This window comes from Echeneis naucrates, chromosome 13 (genome assembly GCF_900963305.1).
Source record: "Echeneis naucrates chromosome 13, fEcheNa1.1, whole genome shotgun sequence".
Classification (NCBI taxonomy): Eukaryota; Metazoa; Chordata; class Actinopteri; order Carangiformes; family Echeneidae; genus Echeneis; species Echeneis naucrates.
In genome coordinates, this window is record NC_042523.1 from 4,022,230 (window position 1) to 4,041,193 (window position 18,964).

General features: G+C 39.5%; 1 protein-coding gene across 1 annotated transcript in view; it reads left to right on the forward strand.

Annotated features, from left to right (window-relative positions):
• pak1 (p21 protein (Cdc42/Rac)-activated kinase 1) overlaps positions 1-18,964 on the forward strand; it is a 43,565-nt gene that overhangs the window by 8,108 nt on the left and 16,493 nt on the right. The window contains exons 2-3 of the mRNA XM_029517006.1: positions 2,358-2,415; positions 17,431-17,650. Of these exons, the coding sequence (XP_029372866.1) occupies positions 17,458-17,650 (193 nt within the window). The 5' untranslated portion in view covers positions 2,358-2,415; positions 17,431-17,457. The remainder of the gene's footprint in view (positions 1-2,357; positions 2,416-17,430; positions 17,651-18,964) is intronic.

An 18,964-nucleotide genomic window follows, 5' to 3' on the forward strand; every position in this document is an offset into this window, starting at 1 on the left:
GAGATCCCCTGCAGGCACCGGGCTGTATTCCTGTGAAGTGACAGTGCTAATCACTGCACCACTGTCCCTCCCAACAGAGAGAACAACACTGATTGCCTTGTTAAAGTGAAAACTCAAAAGGATCAAAAGCGACTGATGCTTTCAGAGATCTGTCCTTTTACATTGCTGGTGTGGGAGGGGAGGCTCCTTTCAATCTGTTTAATACACTGGCTAACATTGCCCACAACTTAATGAAATAGAACTAATTGGACTTAAAAATAGAGTAGAAATACAATTAAGAGCTACCATCAGCAACTGTTCTTTCATAGGCCTCTGGGTCTTATCTGTCAGGTGACCGGCTCTCAAATGTCTAATGAGGTTGGCGGTATTAAAATGTCAACGGTGACTTCCACCATGAGGGAAGTCACTGAAGCATGCATCACACATAGTGAGTTTGTTGTCTTTTTTGGAAACCATCCAGACCAGAGGAATCGTTGCCACCGGTCTCGCCCCACGCAGAGCCTCACGCATCTAGCATCAAATTATGACTTTCATTTTTTTAGTATTTTTGAGTGGCCAGCTGATCAATTGGAGCATCCCTAATTATTTGCCCACAGTTCCTTTTTTCTGCCGAGCATGTACAAAAAGTCCAAGTTATTGTATGTGTGTATTTAAACCATCCAGATGAGGCAGATGGCTGGCTGAAGGGACATGGTGTATTAATTTTTCCTATCAATGTTATCAATGGTCTATCCTTGAGTTGAACGGACAGAAGTAATTTGGAGTTAGATTTGCTGAATCTGTTCCAACAATACAGATGTTGTCAATGAAGCTGAATATATCATAGTAATAAAACTCAAAGGTGTGTCAGAGAGAATTATGCGTTAATGATGGAAGCCAAAGGCTGGGTAATGATTAAATAGCATGAATAAGAAACTAGGTTAACCGAGAGCAGTCACATTCTGTATGATCATAGCATTGCTCTACAATTTCTGTTTTACAAATGGCTGTCACTGAAACTGAGACAAATTAGAAACAGTGGTAAAATGTATTATAATGTATTTTTCGGGCTATCAACTGGAACAAGGTGTTGGTGAACTTATGATACCCGTGCTTACATCCCTGTAAACTGTTGAATACATTACAAGTTCCTACCTGTTACACACCCTCCGTGTGTCGCACGCACGCATCATCTCAATAAGCCGTAATCTACGGCTACATGTGCCTAACCTTCTGGCTGCTGGCATCACAGTGTGCGTGTGTGTGTTCTCACAGTAAAATGTGACTGTGTGGACAGCTGCGGAGTTAACAATCTCACCTCCTGCCCTCCCTCTCTGGAGGCAGACACCAAAGTGCTATCTACATCCAAAAAGTTTTTATTGCTCTTTCAACTGGCAGACTATTTCTGAGTAAAGTATGTCCATGTTTTGTTTTGTGTGTGTGTTTTTTTTTTTTTTTTCTTTTTTTTTTTTTTCCTTTTTACTGTTACTGTTGATCATCTTTTCACATATCCAAAGTATCTAAAGTGTAACAAAGTGTTAAAAACAAAGGGGTGGGGGGGAAACTGTAATAAAATAAAGTGATGGGAGAAATAAAAGAGGCAGTTAATATACAGGGTCAAAATAAATGTTTTTTTTTTTTTTTTCCCAGTCTACATGTATGGAAAGTTCATCCCAAAGTCTACGCATCATTACCAAATGCATTTCACTTTGTGTGCTAAAATCTTCATCTTACAATGTTGAATCTCAGTCAACAGGCTGCATATTACACATCTCCTCACAAAAAACAAGGGAGTAAAGAACTAACGTCAAAACAAACAATGAAATATATAACTGAAAAATAAATGAAGTTGCATCTATTTCTGTGTATTCACCTTTCATGCATGGCCATGGTGCCGTGTTGAGCATCCCCAATCTTCTGCCACACAAGTGGAAGCACACAATACAAATATCACTGTGTGGTGCTTTCAACAGTTTCAACTCAGTGAGACTCACAGTTTTTAAGTACATAGAGGTGTGTGCAAAGGGGTATAGTTTGTTGTTGTTGTTGTTGTGTGCTGAACAAGACTTGCTTCTTGCTTACATATTTTTGCACACATGCTTCTGCCACTTCTTACCAGTGTTTTGATCATTTCTCATCATTGCTGATTGCGTGGAAAATGCCTCACTGGTTTGTTTGTGATGAAGTATTTCCTGTGACATCACCCTCTCTTTCTGCCCTGTTGTCTGCTGCTGTTACAGAATGTAATTTGTTTACAGGCCATAAAATGCTCAACAAATATGTTACATCTCAGGGAATGCTACCAGTGTTGGAAGTGTTACTGAAATGATTTGAATTGCTGTTAATAAGCGGGACAGTAACTGTCTGTCTGTGTGCAGGTTGACTCAGACCCTCAGCCTTTTTGTGAGAGCAGTGACCCAGACACAACATTAACAGGTAAGCTTGGCCGATGTAACACTGTAAGCATCTTAACTCTTGCAGTCTGGTGGCTGTTCTGACCCAGAGGGATTCCTGCCTCGCTCAGGGTATTGAGGCAGTGGTATATATTCACATTGACTCAGGTGGATTTAAGAATGTCTGGCAGTGTATTTTGATGTTATCAAAATAACCCCTTTTTCACCAAAATTTGCAGGTGTAAGTGAAAGTGAACCCGGTAATGAAAGACTTATTGACCTCTTTTCCACTGCCAGCTCATTTTTTTCCTTTACTTCTACACTCACCCACACAGACACAGCTGAGGAAGAGTGCAAAATGTGTGTTTTTAAAACTTAATGGGTCCATCTCACTCTTGCTCTGGTGTGTCTGATGTAGCAGCCCCCAAAAAACACAACGTCAAAGTAGGCAACCAGTCTTGGACAAAGATAATTTACTACAACTTAAAAAAAAGGCAGCATGATTAAAATGCTTGAAACTGCCTTGAATGTAGATTCCAGGGTTATGTGTTTAAAAAAACAAGAAAGACAGTTTCAATAAACAATAAAGCATTCATGTTTATTTCTCTCTTATTATCCTTATCTCTTATGATCTTATTTTACCAGGGATTACATTTTGTACAAATTATGTCACAATAATTAAAATGGTTTTACAAATAAAAAAAATTAAAAAAAAAAGCTGAAATATCTCAAAGCAGAATCATGAAATGAACTCGATACTGAGTCATATTGTGGTTGCATCTCGGGCCTGAAATTGTATGTGTGATACGGGGATACAAGATACCCCAAGGCCGTTGGAGCAAAACACGAAAATGCTGATTTTAACAACCAAAACAATTACCTTGTTCACTCGGACATTGAGAGTAAAGTGTTACCAGCATAAGAGATGATAAGACGGGGACCAACGGGAGAGCGTGGCCACAGTGATTGTCAAACTGCACCTGCTGGACAAGGCAAATGGAGGACTCTCCCTCTGGTTCTATAACAGAGAATAGAAATAGAAATATAATAAGCAGAGAATAGAAATATGGTCAGATGATGGATAACAGTTAAAGTTGTGACATGCTTGCTTTTTACTTTCAAAGTTCAGTTGCTGCTGGCCAGCTAGCCCTGGCCTGTCCCATCTCCTGTTTCTCAATCTCATGTAAATCGATGACATTTACAGTATGTAATACTTAAATACATGCACAGTCGTGGCCAAAAATATTGCAAATGCAGAAATTTGGCTTTTTTTCTCTTTTGTGCTACCTCGATACAGAAGAAGTGAACATGTAATACCAAAGCATAAGACTAAACAGCTAGGCCAAATGTATAAACACTGAGCGACCAAAAAAAGAAGAGCAGTAAAATGGGTGTGACTGTAATGCAGACCTGCTAGTTTGCAGCCAGATGCTGTTCAGAGTCAGCTGGGAATGCATCTCGATAAACGTCCAAATGAAAGAACGTTTAGGAAAGAGTCAGTAGTTTCTTCCTTGTGTTCCATCACACTCAGCAAATTTTAATGTGAGATCCGCCAAATTCTCCACATCATACTCTTTCTCTATCATTTCTTACAGAGATTTTTTTTTTGAGTGATTTTCTTAGTTCTCTTGAGATTATAGATGAGGTAAAAGGAGGAAGCAGACAGCAGGACATCGATGAACAGTGGTGGATTTCACTGCGAGAATCATGACTGTTTAACATTATGTACTGTAGGTTGGCTGTAATGGGATTCTGCCTTAATGACCTGAATGCACTGTAGCTTTTATTATTTATGGGGTTGCCATAGTAACAGGAAAGGGGCGGGGTCGGATAGCGAGTAGATCAGGGATGGAGACAGACCTTCCCCACTGGAACACCTGCGTGTATACATTTTTTATGTACTGCAGTTGCATGCGTAGCAGACCTATGGCTCTGTGTGTTGTGAATATTATTTTATGATCTTTTTAATGCGATGTGTAGACCTGCAAAGTCTCTTGTTGTGATTATTATAAATTTAGTTTGGAGCCATTTTTCTGGCTCTCACCATGCATGAAACACGACATAGTGAACAGAGAGCTAGTTGACGTCAAGGATCCACCGGTTCCCATAATCCCAGACCTGAAATGGGTATACCTGCATCTGGATGTCCAATTTGTCTGATCACATGATGTATTATCAGCATTATGATAATAATAATAATAATAATAGTAATGGAAGAAAAATAGTAAAGTGACTCCAAGACACATTCTCCCATTAACACATATACAGCTCATCTCTATATTTTACTCACTGTGTGTGTGGGGTGACAAATTTCATTTTTCTGATAGTAAATGTCGTAAAGCTCAATCGTCTGTGCAGGTCATGCAGGTCAGAGTTCTCTAAGAGAGTTCCCTTTTCACCTCCCATCCAAGAGGTGAAACCTAACCCTAACCCAAGAGATCAGTGCATTAAAACAATCAAGTGTTAGACTGACTTTATGTTTCATAATGCTGAGAATGTCACATGGCAGTCAGCCACACATTGAGCTAAGTGCTGTTAGTGTTTCTTGGCAAATGCATCACAAAGAAACTATCAGAAGAATGAATAATGAATGAAAGAATGTTTGGTGACCATTTGATCTTTATTGGTTTACCTAAACTAGGGCATAAATTAATAATTCTCTATGCCTGGCTGAAGCTTTCTTATTGGATCTCTTGAGTGGAATATACTTTAGTAAGGATTTGTGAATGCTTAAAAAAAAAACATGAAATCCATAGCCCATGCTATGTGCTAAAATGCAACCCAGTGTATCTGAATATATGATACTTCAGCAGCCTGAGTGAGTATGTGAACAGCTTTTTTCTGTTTACTAAAAATAGGGGAACAATGAAAGCAGTTGTCTTTCAAAACAACTGTTGGATTTGTTGAAGCAGACACAGAAGTTGATGATCCATTCGCTTGAGTCATCGCGAGTGAAATATCAGAGTAAAAGGTTGCAGTCTATCTATCTTTGTCTACTTCAGTCAGTCCAACATTCCAAAGCTAGAGTGTTTGCAGATCGGCTAAAAGAAAAAATTATTACAAATGCAGATTTCTTTTTTGTTGTTGTTGTTGTTGATTAAGAAATTTATTAGCTCTTTAATTTTTCTTAGCTCCACTCTGAATAAGGAAACAGCAGTGAGGTGAGCTGATGGAGGGATTGATTGTGGGGGCAGCCTGAGAGAGGGAAGAAAGGCTCGAGGTTAGGGAGGGAACTCCCCTCAAATTCTCTTGATTTTTTTTTTTTTTTCTTTTTTCTCCTGTGCAAAATGCTTTTGTCTAAATTCCAGTGGACTCATGTTGCTTCTCCACTTTCTTCTATTATTTGATCCTTTTCTCTTGTCACAACCCCCTTTCCCCCCTTTCTCTTTCTACCAGCATGTTTCTCCCGCTCTCTGTCTTCCTACTTTGTGGCCTTTCTCCATGTCTCTTACTCCCAATGTTTCACATAGCCTCTGCTTTCCTTGTCATCATCTTTTGTCTATTTGTTTTTTGTTACTTTTTTTCCTTTTCTTTTCATACATTCACATCAAAAATAGTTCTATGGAGAGTGACGGCTCTTGTGATGTGGAAATTAGCAAGATAAAGATAAAAATGAGTCTGCTCACTGGTGGAGCTTACCCAGAAGGAGGCAGCTGGCGGTTTAAAAATGCAGTTTGGCTCATTTTATGCTTTTATACTGTGTGTGCATGTGTGTGTGTGTGTCTATGCGCACGCACCAATATCAGTCCCAGCACAATATAGTGTGTATCTATGTTGCTGCCAGTATTTCTGATCCTGTGCCTGTGCTGTATGTGCTTGTATTGTCAGCATTGTTGGAGAATGGAATCTTATCGCCCTCGGGAGCCTTTGGATTTTTAACTTCTTTAACTTCTTGTATTACGTCCTCATCTACTTTCTCACGACGTTCTTATTTTCCTTGTTGAGGGCAGGTTGAACATGTCTGTGGATGGCTTGTGTGTCTTTGTTGTGCCAAAGGCCATTTGTGAAAGGAACACGTCCTCTCCGTTAGGCCCGTCCACAGCCAGTCTCTGTGGATCAGCGTGTTAGGGACACATCTGGACTCTGACATGAATACAGGACTTGGACTGGGATCTGGGCCAAAATATTTTATTACAACCTCACTCCTTTAAATCCCATTTCTTTTGCCTCTGGCCCTGTATGCACATCTTTTATGTCCACGCTTTATGTATTTTCTTGGAATATTTTTGACTGCTTTTAAGTATCGGCATCTTATTGCCATGTTTTGGGTACTTCATTTAAATTTTTTTTTGTCTGGATTTTAAACGCATCTTATTCTCAGGTCTTTTTCCAAACTTGTCCCTCTCACCTACTGGGCCCATCACAGTTCTATCATGGGGCCTCTTTGGCTTGTAAATGCTCACTGGACTGCAGGGCCATCAACAAAGAGCAACACTGAAAACGCACCAAAAGTAATCTAAATCTTCCTTGATTATCCTCTGACCAATGACAGGTACAATTTAAGACCCGTCAACAGAAAGGGAAGGAGGCCTACTTGATTAATCATTAAGGATTTTCTGCTTTTTGCTGCTCTCTTTACTTTTACATAATTTCTGTTAAAGTGAATCAGTCTAATCACTTAACACTCACATTCTGTTTTTTTTTTTTTTTTACATATATGATTTCAGTTTTCAGTTTTTATAGCTTATTAAAATGAAAAACCCTTTCCTGCAATTGCTATTGTGCTGTTTTTGAATATAAATTAGAACATAAAAACTAATTTAGGTCAATACCTGGCAAAGGACTGGACTGGACTGGATATGGTCAGTGGAGGATGTGACATCACCTGACATCACCATGTCCCATTAACATTCTCTCTAGTATCTGGTGGCTTAACCCTTCTGCCTGATTTCTTGCTTCGTGCTCTCTATGCTAAAATATACAGTATTTTAATACAGCCTGGGAGGTGACAAACCTCTGCTCCATATCTCTGCAACCCACTGAAAACTCTACTAGCCAATAAGCCTTATTGGCAGGTGCCTCTGGTCAATAAATGCAACCTACTAAAAGATTCTGTTATACAAGTGTATTTTGGAAAATCAGTCAAAAGGGAAACGCCAACTCAGTCACGAATAATTTGGCTTTCCAACAGTGGAGCTATAATCTGTCAGTGACAGAAATGTAATGATTGGCTCTGCTCACACTGCTACTGCCACATAGCCGAAAAGAAATAATACATGAGAATTAGATAAAATGGGAAAGAATTCATCATTCATTTTGCCCAATTTGCAACAGCTTAATGAATTATGCATAGCAAGTAAACAGACATGTTAATCGATGTTCATCAGGCATCATTGATTCTCCATGTTTTCCTTTCCTTCCTTTGAGACTGCTGACATGAACCCACATTGTGTGTGTGTGTGTGTGTGTGTGTGCCTTGATACATTCATTGCTCCGTCTAAGGATTAAATGATAGCAATTAAAGAAAGCATCATCTTGGAGATTAATTTGTACATTCAGGCTATACATATATATGTGCGTGTGTATGTCTTTTTAGTCTTAAGTGCAGTACAGTACTAAGCTGAAACATCAGGTCTCCCAGCTGGGAGTCTTAATATGACCTTGCAGTTCATGTCAGCATTGATTATGTGGCACTTTAAGTGCTTGTGTTTGTGTGTGTGTGTGTGTGTGTCACTCTTAATTGGTATTTGTTGTGTACATGTTTTTGCTTTTAACAAACAAACCTTCTCATGAGTCACAAGTGTCCGTGTTGGCGTGATTATTTTGCAGTTATTATGAGTAAGCATGAAGAAATAGTACTTGATATTAATCAGTATGTATTTCTTTTCCCGTGGATATGCTGCTCCACCTGTGGAGTTAATTGGAGGGATACTAAGAGGTTTTTCTATCTGCTCTTCACTGCTGTCCGACTTCGACACTGGCCTGAAGATAATTCCCTGTTGAACTAGCTCTGTGTTCAACGACACTTTGTGTAATGCAGCCACATTATTTTTCACCTCAAACAAGGTCCTGGGGGTTATGATAGGACAAGAAAAGGAGTTGTAAACATTTTTGTTTTTCGTAGATGAAGAGAAAGATGTAGAGTAAGCAGACTAGAGCTGGCTTTGTCTTGTGAGTCATGATGTATTTAATTAGACTAGCTGAATGAAAATTGCAGTTTCCTCTATAAAACAGAACTCACTTGGAAAGCTTAGGCCACAGAAATATCTTGCAATTCTTTAAATGTATCTGTACAACGCCACTTGTCAGTTTTGTGTAATTGAGTAACATCAGCTTAGTATAGTAGAGTTTTGTGTTTTGCTACGCTCTCACAAACGTCAGAATGACATCAAAATGGGCATTGGCTAGGGCAGAGGGACTGATGATGGTTTGGTTTGACAGCAAGTAGAGCTGGGATAACAATCAGAACACAGTTTGTCCAGTCGACCAGCGAGGCCTGTTCTAATCCCATCTCATCTACTGTAAGTCAACCACAATCAAGGTTTTAGAAGGACACGTAGCTATTTATTTATTAGTGATCATGATAATAAACCTTCCACCAGTTCGATCAATCATTTTGACAACTACTCTGGTGTCTGCCTGTCTGGCTCTCGCGTGGCTTAAATTGTGTTTTAAGCCACAGTAGCAGCTCTGCCCTAAAGGGATGGAAAGAGACAAACGTTCATCCACCACTTTGGCCCAGCCTGAAATATAGCACCAATTAAAGTGCCTTTGCCTGTGGAGAAATCATCTTACATTGTAGACGGAGTTGAAAAGTTTGCTTTCCTGGTTTCTAGTTCAGTTTGTCTTGAGTAGTTTCAGTTCTAATGCTGATTTTCGTGCAGCTCTGGACTCTGTGTTATTTAAACTTTTGTTTGTTTGTAAAATCTAGTAGCTCAGTGTGCAGTTTTCATTCTTCAGTGTGCATGACATTGGAGTGAGATGTGTCCCAGGGGTAAATCAACCATGTTCAAAAGCGGCTGTAGTTGAGTGAGTGAAATGTATCCAAAGGATTAGTGAGTTTCCATGCAGGGTGCTTGACAGAGGAAGAGAGCAGTAATGGTGTTTATGTACCTGCTGTTCCGTAACCAGGTTAAGGTCAGCTTTTTTCAATAAACCCATTTCTACAATATTATGCTGTGAGTCTGTCAGTCTGCTCTGACATAAACACACACACACACACACAGGGTATGATTACCTAGGTGTCAGTCTGTCTGTGTGTGCACAACACATTGATTATGTGGGCTATTGTAGGCAACCACTCCCAGAGCTCCGCCCACACACACACACTCCCAAGGACAATCTGCTCCATACAACCATCTGTGCAGTCCTGCCTCAGCATGTTGCCTTCAAAGGCCAACTGTGGCTATTGCGCATGCGCACACACGCACACGCACGCACATGCACGCACATGCATGCACATACACAAACACAAAATCGTTTAAAAAAGCACACATCAATTTGGTACTCTACTTGAAAGGGGAGATTATTTGGATGATCCAATCATTCAAATATCAGCCATGGAGAGGCAGAGGGGGTCATGGAGGTGACAGGGTGGAGCTGGGGAGGTTGTCACTGGGTTGGCACTTTGGACCTTGGCTCCTCTTCTTCACCCACATATATCCTTAAAAAAGACACTCCTTAAAAAAAACGCACCGTTTAACGACCACCTAGTAATTCATGCAGGGAATCAGACAATATATCTACATGCTCTGTAATAACAAGGTTACTGGAAATCCATGTATGCAAGCAGTTAATTATGGATCAGATTCCTCTGCCGAAAGACTCACTTCATTTTAACTGTGAAGGCAGAGAAGATGCATTTTTGTGGGTCTTGTGTGTGTCTGTTTTGTTTTGGGAGGTCGGTCGGTCTAATCAGACTTGCAGAAAGTTTCAATAGTCCAGACAGGCTGAGATAAGAGCATGAATTACTCTTTCAAAGACCTTTGGTGGCAGGCAGGGGTTGAAAAGATAGTTTTGACAACAGAGTTTCTCTTTCTGTTAAATTTAAAAGCACCATCACATACAAATGAAGGAATGAGTCTGAAGTTGGCCAAAAGTGTCAACACAGCAGGAGCAAATCCTGAGCTGAGAGTGGTGTAACCAAACTTAAAAATCTGCATCCAAAAGTTTTGAAACTTCTCTGGGATACTGTCATTGGGGCAGTTTGTAGGATGTAGCTGTTTAACTATGTCAGCAAGAAAGTTAAATGTAGCTGGTGCTGGTGGAAAGCTGGGCGCAGGGGACTGAAGGATTGGTGGTTGAAGGATATCTAATTAGCTACTAATTTGTTGGGATTGTAATGAGTTCAAACTTGTCTAGTTTAAAATGGCTGGTGCACTTTAGTTGCGGTAGGAAGTTCAGTCTTTTGATTAACTGATTAATCTGGATCTGTTGTTCTTCGTGCCCTATTGTGCCCTATTGTGTATTGTTTTCTGGATGAATTAATTAGTTGTTTGGTGTGTAAAATATCCTGAGCAAGATGCAGCCCATGCAGATCTTGTTCTGTTTGCCCAACTGTTAAAGATAATGAGTTCAGAATATACCAATAATAAAAAAATACTCAAAGTTAGAACCTGTCATTGGAAAATTTCTTGAAGACGCTAAGGTGAGAAAAACATGATTCAAGCTCAGAGGAATGACACAGAAATAGCTGAAAGTTGAGGACATGGGGACCCTATTTTGGAGTGGACTGTTTGTGTGTCTATGTGTCCCCTGCTAAGTAACAGTCTGTTATTTGGACACGCACTCTCTCTATAATGTCAACCTGCCTATTTTCTTTTGTTTTACTCTTTTGCTCTTCCTGTTTATGCCCTCATTTTCTTAATGTTCTCCTGCAATTCTCCTCTTGCTCTCTTCTTATTCCGCAGACAGCCGTAATCAGCATGATGTTTTGGAGTTGCCAGCAACCATTTTGGTAAATGTAATATAATATACACGTTATCCTCTTCACCGCAGGTATTATTTCAGCCTGAACGCACATGCAGTCAAGCTATACCCTCACTAGTTTGCCAGAGGTATACAACATTTCGACGCCTTCTTATTAATCGTGTAAGTAATTTCTTTCAGATTTTTCAGGAAACACAAAAAACTGAACCATTTGCTGAATATATGATATATAGGCAAAAAATCATTTCTGTAAAAAATGACTTAGGCAATTATTTTAAAGAGGGTGACAATTTGCCAAACAACCATGGAGATAATTCTACTACTCTTGGTCTTTGTCCTTGTCGGGTTTGTTGTATGTCTCATTCATGCAAAGGAAAACCCCCCTCCCCCTCCTTGATCTCTCTCTCTCTTCCTTTTGCATCAAACTGTCCTTTATTTTGTTTGGCCACATCTTCCTCTTCAAAATTACCATCTGTCTCTTCACAGATAAACACACACACACACACCAGACAACGGTGTCTATGTGTGATTGCCACCAGAAAAAAGACTATAGGTTTGTGCTGAACTTTTTCTGCCTCGAAAAAGTGTGCTGTACTTGCCTCTGAGCTGCCTAAAATAACCGTTGGAAGTATGTCACATAGCACATAATGTATTGATACGAACAGCTTTATCAACATGTCGATAAAGGGATTTGCTGAGAAGCCATCAGGTACTACTTTTATAGAGATGTAAAGCCATTGGCTGAGGAAATTGACTGCAGTCCTGGTGCAGAGATCCTAAGATGCAAATATGGTGAGATGTGTGCATTTTAACCTGAAAATAGATTTAATGTGAAGCTGTATGGTTACATTGGCTTTTGCACATGTATTGACTTATCTTTGTGACACACTATATTATGTTGGGCAGCCCAGCACCATAGTGGTGAGGTCTGTTACCCCACCTTAAGAAGGTTGTGGGTTCAGTTCCCAGCCTGGGTCCTTTCTGGGCGGACTTTGCATGTTCTTCCTGTGCCTGTGTGGGTTTCTTCTGGGTACTCCGGTATCCTCCTACCGTCCAAAGACATCATGTTTGGGTTAATTGGTGACTCTAAATTGAGCATGAGTGGCAGTTTGTCTTTGTGTGTTGGTGCTGTGATGGACTGGTAACCTGTCCAGGGTGTACCTGCCCTCAGTCAGATTGTTTGCTGGGATTGGCTCCAGCAGTCCTGCGACCCAAAAACGGAAAAAGCAGTAGAAGATGGATGGATGGATTATCTTATGCTAAGTCATTACTGTGACGACATGACTTGTCAATTTGTAGGAGTTTTTGCTATCTCATCCCACACCGTTACAAATCTAATTATACGCTCTTATTTGTGAGTCAGAAAAGGTTAGTGTGAGAATGGATGGATTTGTGTGTGTTTGTGTTTGTGATTCTATTGGCCTGCATGTGTGGATGAGGTCCTCTTCCAGTAAGCGTGTCTGGCTGACATGGCGTTTCCAGGAAGTGCTGACACTTACTTCCAACTCTCTCTTGACATTAGTGTGTGTCTTTGTGCAGTTTTTACAAGATGTGAACAGATAAATCTGTATTTTTTGTGTATCTAATAGATATTATTTCCATTTGTTTAGAAATCATTTTTTTCGTGTTTTACAGTTGTGAAATAGAAGGATGGAGAATAAGAAGGGGACGAAAGGGACATGCAGAAGTGAGAGTGCAGGTAACAGGTTCTATTGAGGCCACTGGATATGAAACAGACCAGTGAAGCTGCTAATGATGAATCTGCACTAATCAATATTTAGTCAAATTTTATGGTGAATTGAATGATTATAGTGCTTGCTTTTGGGGGGCATTGTTTGGTCTGTTCAACTGAGCTGATAACTTAGAAAAGGTAATATTATCAAGGAATAGCAAAAACAGTTGAAAGGTTAAGATTCATAATTGCAAGTTGGATATCGACTGAAATTAAATAACAATTTTGACCACTGAAATCAAAAGTGGAATCGAGGATGTAGCCATGACCCCAATTGTTACATCCTGCAGGTATGTCAAGAGGGAAAAACACAACACACACACGTGTTGGAGTGCAGTGAATGAGCATTACCTGTTCTAACTTAAATCTGCAGCCATTTAAAAGACACCATGAGACCCGCTGATATAGAAGACTGTGTGGAAATATTTAGCTTTCCCCCTGAGTTATATTAACAACATTCTCATTGTCGATAAGGAAACTACAGGTTGTGCACTCCACAGGAAACACTGATAATATGGCTGGACATTTCTGCAGTTATCCTAAAGAAATACAGTTTGAGCAAAACTCAGCTCAATAAGTCACTAAAGGGGGATTTGTAGCATCAGACACGCAGCCTTATTCAGTGGTGAAAAACCCTTTAAGGATTTAAGCATTTTGCGTACTTGATCTATGCTAAGAAATATCTAGCAGGTCCCATCTTACCTGTTGTCAGGAAATGCTGGTTTTAATTATAGTAGTTTTTACTTTACTGTTTACTGGCGAAACAAGTTATTGTTACATTACATTGATAATAGAGTATTTAAATTTTGACAATAAGGTCTGAATGTGATAAGTTGCAAAGAACTGATGGAGGTTGTATCACTCCTGACAGACCATTTTAAGATAAAAAAAAAATAATTATTACGGCATAAAACCACTGACATTAGACCGGATTAGACTACACTGGTGCAAAAATGGCATCGAGGAGTGCAGCACAGCATAGGGGTTATGCTGTTTCCCTACAATGAAAAGGTTGCGGGTTCGGTTCCTGGGCCTGGGGCCTTTTAGTTCTCTCCAGCTTTAAGCTCAGACTTGAGTCAGTTGTTGGGTTTTAAATAACAAAAGAGTTCAGAGCTCCCAAAGGAGTATCTGTTCATCTGGCTGAACATTCACAGTAATGTAGGTCAGTAGAACTGATCAGACATGATTCTTTGTGATGGCAAGCAGAGAAAAGGAGGACTCAAGGAGGGGAAGAATGGAATGAGATAAGGGAGGTGATAAAAATTAGGCTTTGAAAAAAAAGAAAAATGCTGAGAAACTGGTTGCCTAGTGAAATAAACGATGAATGATATGACAACACCAACGATTTGTGAAACAGTGCAGCCATCCTGTTTTTTTTTTTTTGTTTTGTTTTTTTTTGGGTGACCAAAGCTGTGTAATGAGACAGACATCTTATTTGTCAGTCTCTTTGATCTTTCAGTTGCTGATCTTTTTACCCCTTTCTTCTTGGTTCCCAACTGATATTTTTACATTTTAAAGTTTATGAAGTTTATGCGCTTAATCATCATCAGAGTTTGATAAATACAGCATGCCCAAACAATTTTTCATCTTGCCTTTTACAGTTGTGTAGTGTTGTGTTGTGAGGTGTTGTGATAAGTTTTACTGTGTTGGCTCAAGTCATATTTCTTAAATTCTAATAAATAAAATAATTTGCTAAACCTGCATTCATGTCCGTAGGAATGGTTAATTGATTTCTTGTATGCTAAATTAGTGTTAAAAATTATTTTGTATGTCTTTCCTGCTCTACTAATAGTTTTGATGACCGATCCGGCATTAAAATATTGGCTAAGTGGGTAACATTTTAGGAGAATGTTTATCGAACAAGATCCAAGGTTCACGTAACATTTTATCAAGCATCTTGCATAAACTTGTAAGGCTCTACCGCCATTACCTTTAGACACAGCAGAATACACAAAAAAGGACACTTGGCAAATACTTTGCACCACATGCACATTTCAGATTGTATATTAGATATAAACTGAAACAATGAAATATACAGTGCCTTCATTTGTTGTGTTTAACAAGTTAAACAGGTATGTTGCATTTGTAACAGATATACCTGCTGAAAATGATATCTTTGGCATGTCTCTACTGGCATATACTGTATAACCCTGTTTATTGGTGTGACTCTAGACTTATGCGTTTAGGACAGAGTTTCTATGTGAGTAAAAAAAACAAAAAAAACAACAAAAAACAAACACCCAACCGGTGTGCCATTCGTGTTAATGTGTGAATGCGTGTTTTGGGTTTTTTTTTATAATAAGCTGAGACTGACAAGACTGTCTGAAATATGAGACCCTGCTGTCTCACTCCTCTGTTTATGTGTGTGTGTGTGTGTGTGTTTGCATGTGTGTGTGAATGAGACCTGTGAGTCAGACAACAAAGGGACCCTCATTTCTCTCTAAACAGGGATTATAAGGCTTCAAACACACACCTACCTGTGTATACTTTGGGTGATACACACGCGCGTGTTTTAGCAGCAAGCGGTTTTACTTTTGTTCTTGTTCTGAATCTTTGTTTGAATTAATGTGTGTGTGGGTGAGTACCATATTTCCAGCTTCCTTCCTTGTGTGACTCACTTGGTGACACTACACTGTGACATCACAGCCAATGGGAGGCAGGGTTGGTCAAAAGACAGATGGAGCCACACACTCTTATCTTGGTCACTGCTGGTTAGGAGAGGATGAAGAAGTAGCTTTGATTAAAGGGCATAATCCAACCACTTGGTTTTATGGCTGAAGTTCTTGTCTAGCAATAATTATCTACGCCTCTATCTGCTTCTGATGAGGAACTACATTCGCAGCAGAGAACTTATAGCTCGATAAGAAGTCATTACTTTCAGGTATTTAAAAATTATTTTAAAAAATCTGTGCTGAAACTGTGAGGTGAACCTCCACAGTTAAAATGATATTTGTGTTTATTTACCTGTTCATTGTTTGGATTCCTTTTGGCGGTTTAATTTCCTATCTAATTGTGCTAAAGTTGTCTACAATACCATAAAAATATATGAATTGCATGAAACGACTGTCTTTGCTTAAAACAAAACAAGTATTATCATATTAGTACTTGAACTTAACAGTTGTAAGGCAAACGCTCCTCATTTTGGTCATTATTTCTCTTGCACAATTAAAACATCGATTAAAGACATACAGTTGTAGCAAATAAACTGAACTGAATTACTTTACTCACAAACATCACACAACAGGAGAAAGTAAGTATCAGACAAACTACTGTACATGATAAAATGGAAGAACCTCCTAAAGACTATTGACTCTATGAAAACGGATTAACTGCATGTGGATTATATTGAAATCTGTTCCCGATATTTTCATTTTACAGTTCATTTTCTCCAGCTTGCTGGGGTGAAAAGGCATTTGTGTGCATTGTGCTATCACACCCCAGAGCATCCATCACAAACAACATCCACTTACTAAATTTCACCTTGGTGAGAGGTTGTTAGCGCCACTGATGTTGCAAACTGTTGTGAGATTTTGTGGTAACATTTAATAAAAGTAAGGGATTCAGGATTCGGAGGATTCAATTTGTGGGTTTAATTTGGGTTCAGCTGGAGACTGACACACAACTACACAGAGAAATGTTGCTTTGTACTGTAAAATCTTTTTTATGTCGCTCTCAAATATTAATGACTGAGTGATAGTGATCACTCATTCAGACAGTTGTGTAATGCATTGATTTTTACAGACAATGACAATAGCACTGGGAATATTGTCCAAAGTTATCATAGCTTTTTAAGACTGAGTTATATTTTGGAAACTGAGGATCCACACATTTAGAGATGAAGAAGTTTGGATATTTCAGGGTGTTTCAAAGTTGTAGCTTGTTTGTATTGGCCTGAATTATTGAATGGGGTGAAGGAAATTCAGGAAGGAAGTCCTGGAGAAGGTTTTCTCTACCTGAATGTCAAGAGGGTAACACGTTGCTTTCTTTGGGTCAATGTCCAACATGCACTATGTGTAGAATTCAAGCATCTGCATCCCAGCATGCAAAGACATTTAGCTCATCGTGCCTGGCTTGTGGTTGGTTCAACTTTAACCATGCCCCTGGAATATAATAAGGGATGTCCTGACAGACTTGTGTTCATAATGCATGAAATATTTTATTATGTTTTAATAATACACATAAAATATGGTACATGCCAATCCACTCATCATGTTGCCTTTTCACTAACTATGAAGGGTAATCATCATGGCTTTCGTGCACTTATGTTTAAAAACTGCAATTCCTCAAATTGTATTTGAATCTCATTCATTAGCATAATTGTGGAATTGTGTGTAAAAGTATGTGCTGATATATTCTGCAATTTATATGTTAATATGTTTATATGTAGACTTATAATTCTTACCTGTGATTGGTCAGTTTTCCTGCCACTCAACCTGCCTCCCCTGTGTTTCTGTGAAGGCGTGGCCGGCTACAGCTTCACAGAAAATGTCTGATAATGGGGAGGTCGAGGACAAGCCCCCAGCTCCACCCATGAGGAACACTAGTACAATGATTGGCTCCTCCAACAAGGACCCTGCCCCCATCAACCATGGGTCCAAGCCCCTCCCACCAAACCCAGAGGACAAGAAGAAGAAAGACCGTTCCATCCGATTCATCCTGACCGGAGGTGGTGATAAGAGTGAGTATGGGGACCCCTGTGCAATACAGTGTGAGCGCTGAGATGTGATTAGATGGGAAACCTGAGTTTATAAATGCAGATGTTAACGTTCCATGTAAAAAGCCCTTTAAACATGTATATTTTACCCATTCACCATAAGATGTAAACTATTTGATGGTTGTCTGTGTTGCTGTAATTATGGGAAGTCACTCTGGACGTTTGATCGCTCTTTAAAGTCTTTTAGCTGATGGGAACAGAAGTTGGGTATTATCCAGTAGTGGTATTACAGCTCAGTGCTAAGTGCAGCAGCCTCGGTCGGAGCCTGACTCACAGCCCGGTGCTGCATGTCATCCCCTCTCTCCTCGCCTACTTTCCTTTCTCTCGCTTTCTCTGTTACTTGCAAAATGTCAAAAAATGACCAAAAAAAAAGTTAAACTATCCATTTGGACAGCACTCTACACCACTCCTGTAATGGTGGAAACAAACAGTAGTTTCCTTAACAGAAGTCAGAGAGCTTGAGAGAAGGTGCAGTGAATTCCGCACAGCATCTTTGACACAGTAAGGCCTGCAGAGTGCAACCGGTACTACGCTGCTTTAACGCACAGACCGAGCCTGTGAATTAGGATTAGATGGGGTTTGCAGTGTGTTTGCTGACGATGTCTGATGGTGAATGTTACATCTACGTCCCCCCAAACTAAGTGCCTTCTCACTTCTCAGCTGTTGATGTGCTTTGATTAAAACCTGGAGGAACGATAAATTCGACTGCTTTATTAGATGAAAAACTAACTACCAGTAGCCACACTGGTTACAGCAAGTGCAGTTTAATATTGCAATTTTTGTGCAACACTTTTTGAGTGCTGTAGATCAACCACTGATTTATCGGTTTACAGCAAAGAGAGAATAAAAAGTTTCCAACTGTGAGTTCTGAACAGCCCTAGATGTTGCTAAATTCAAAGGAAAAAAAACACGTTCATTTAGATATTATTTTTCCAATGTTGTGTTCCACTCTGAACATTAACTCATAATAACTTTTACTGTAGGGGCACAATCAAAATTGAATGCACCGGGCTGGTTCAGACAAAGAGGTTGCTAATGTGAAATCACTATTCACCCACTGTTAAGTAATCAGTGAAATGATCAGTGAAAGTATTTGCTGTGCTTCACATCAAACTGCTGGAGTTTAATTTCAACATGGCGTGTTTGTATGTGTGAACCGAGCGCCAGAGTCGTGCGCGCAGAGGAACCAACCGAGACAGCATAAGCAGCTTTATATGTCTACATTAAATGGTCTACTTTAGCCAATGAAAGTCTGGATTCACACAAACACACACTTTC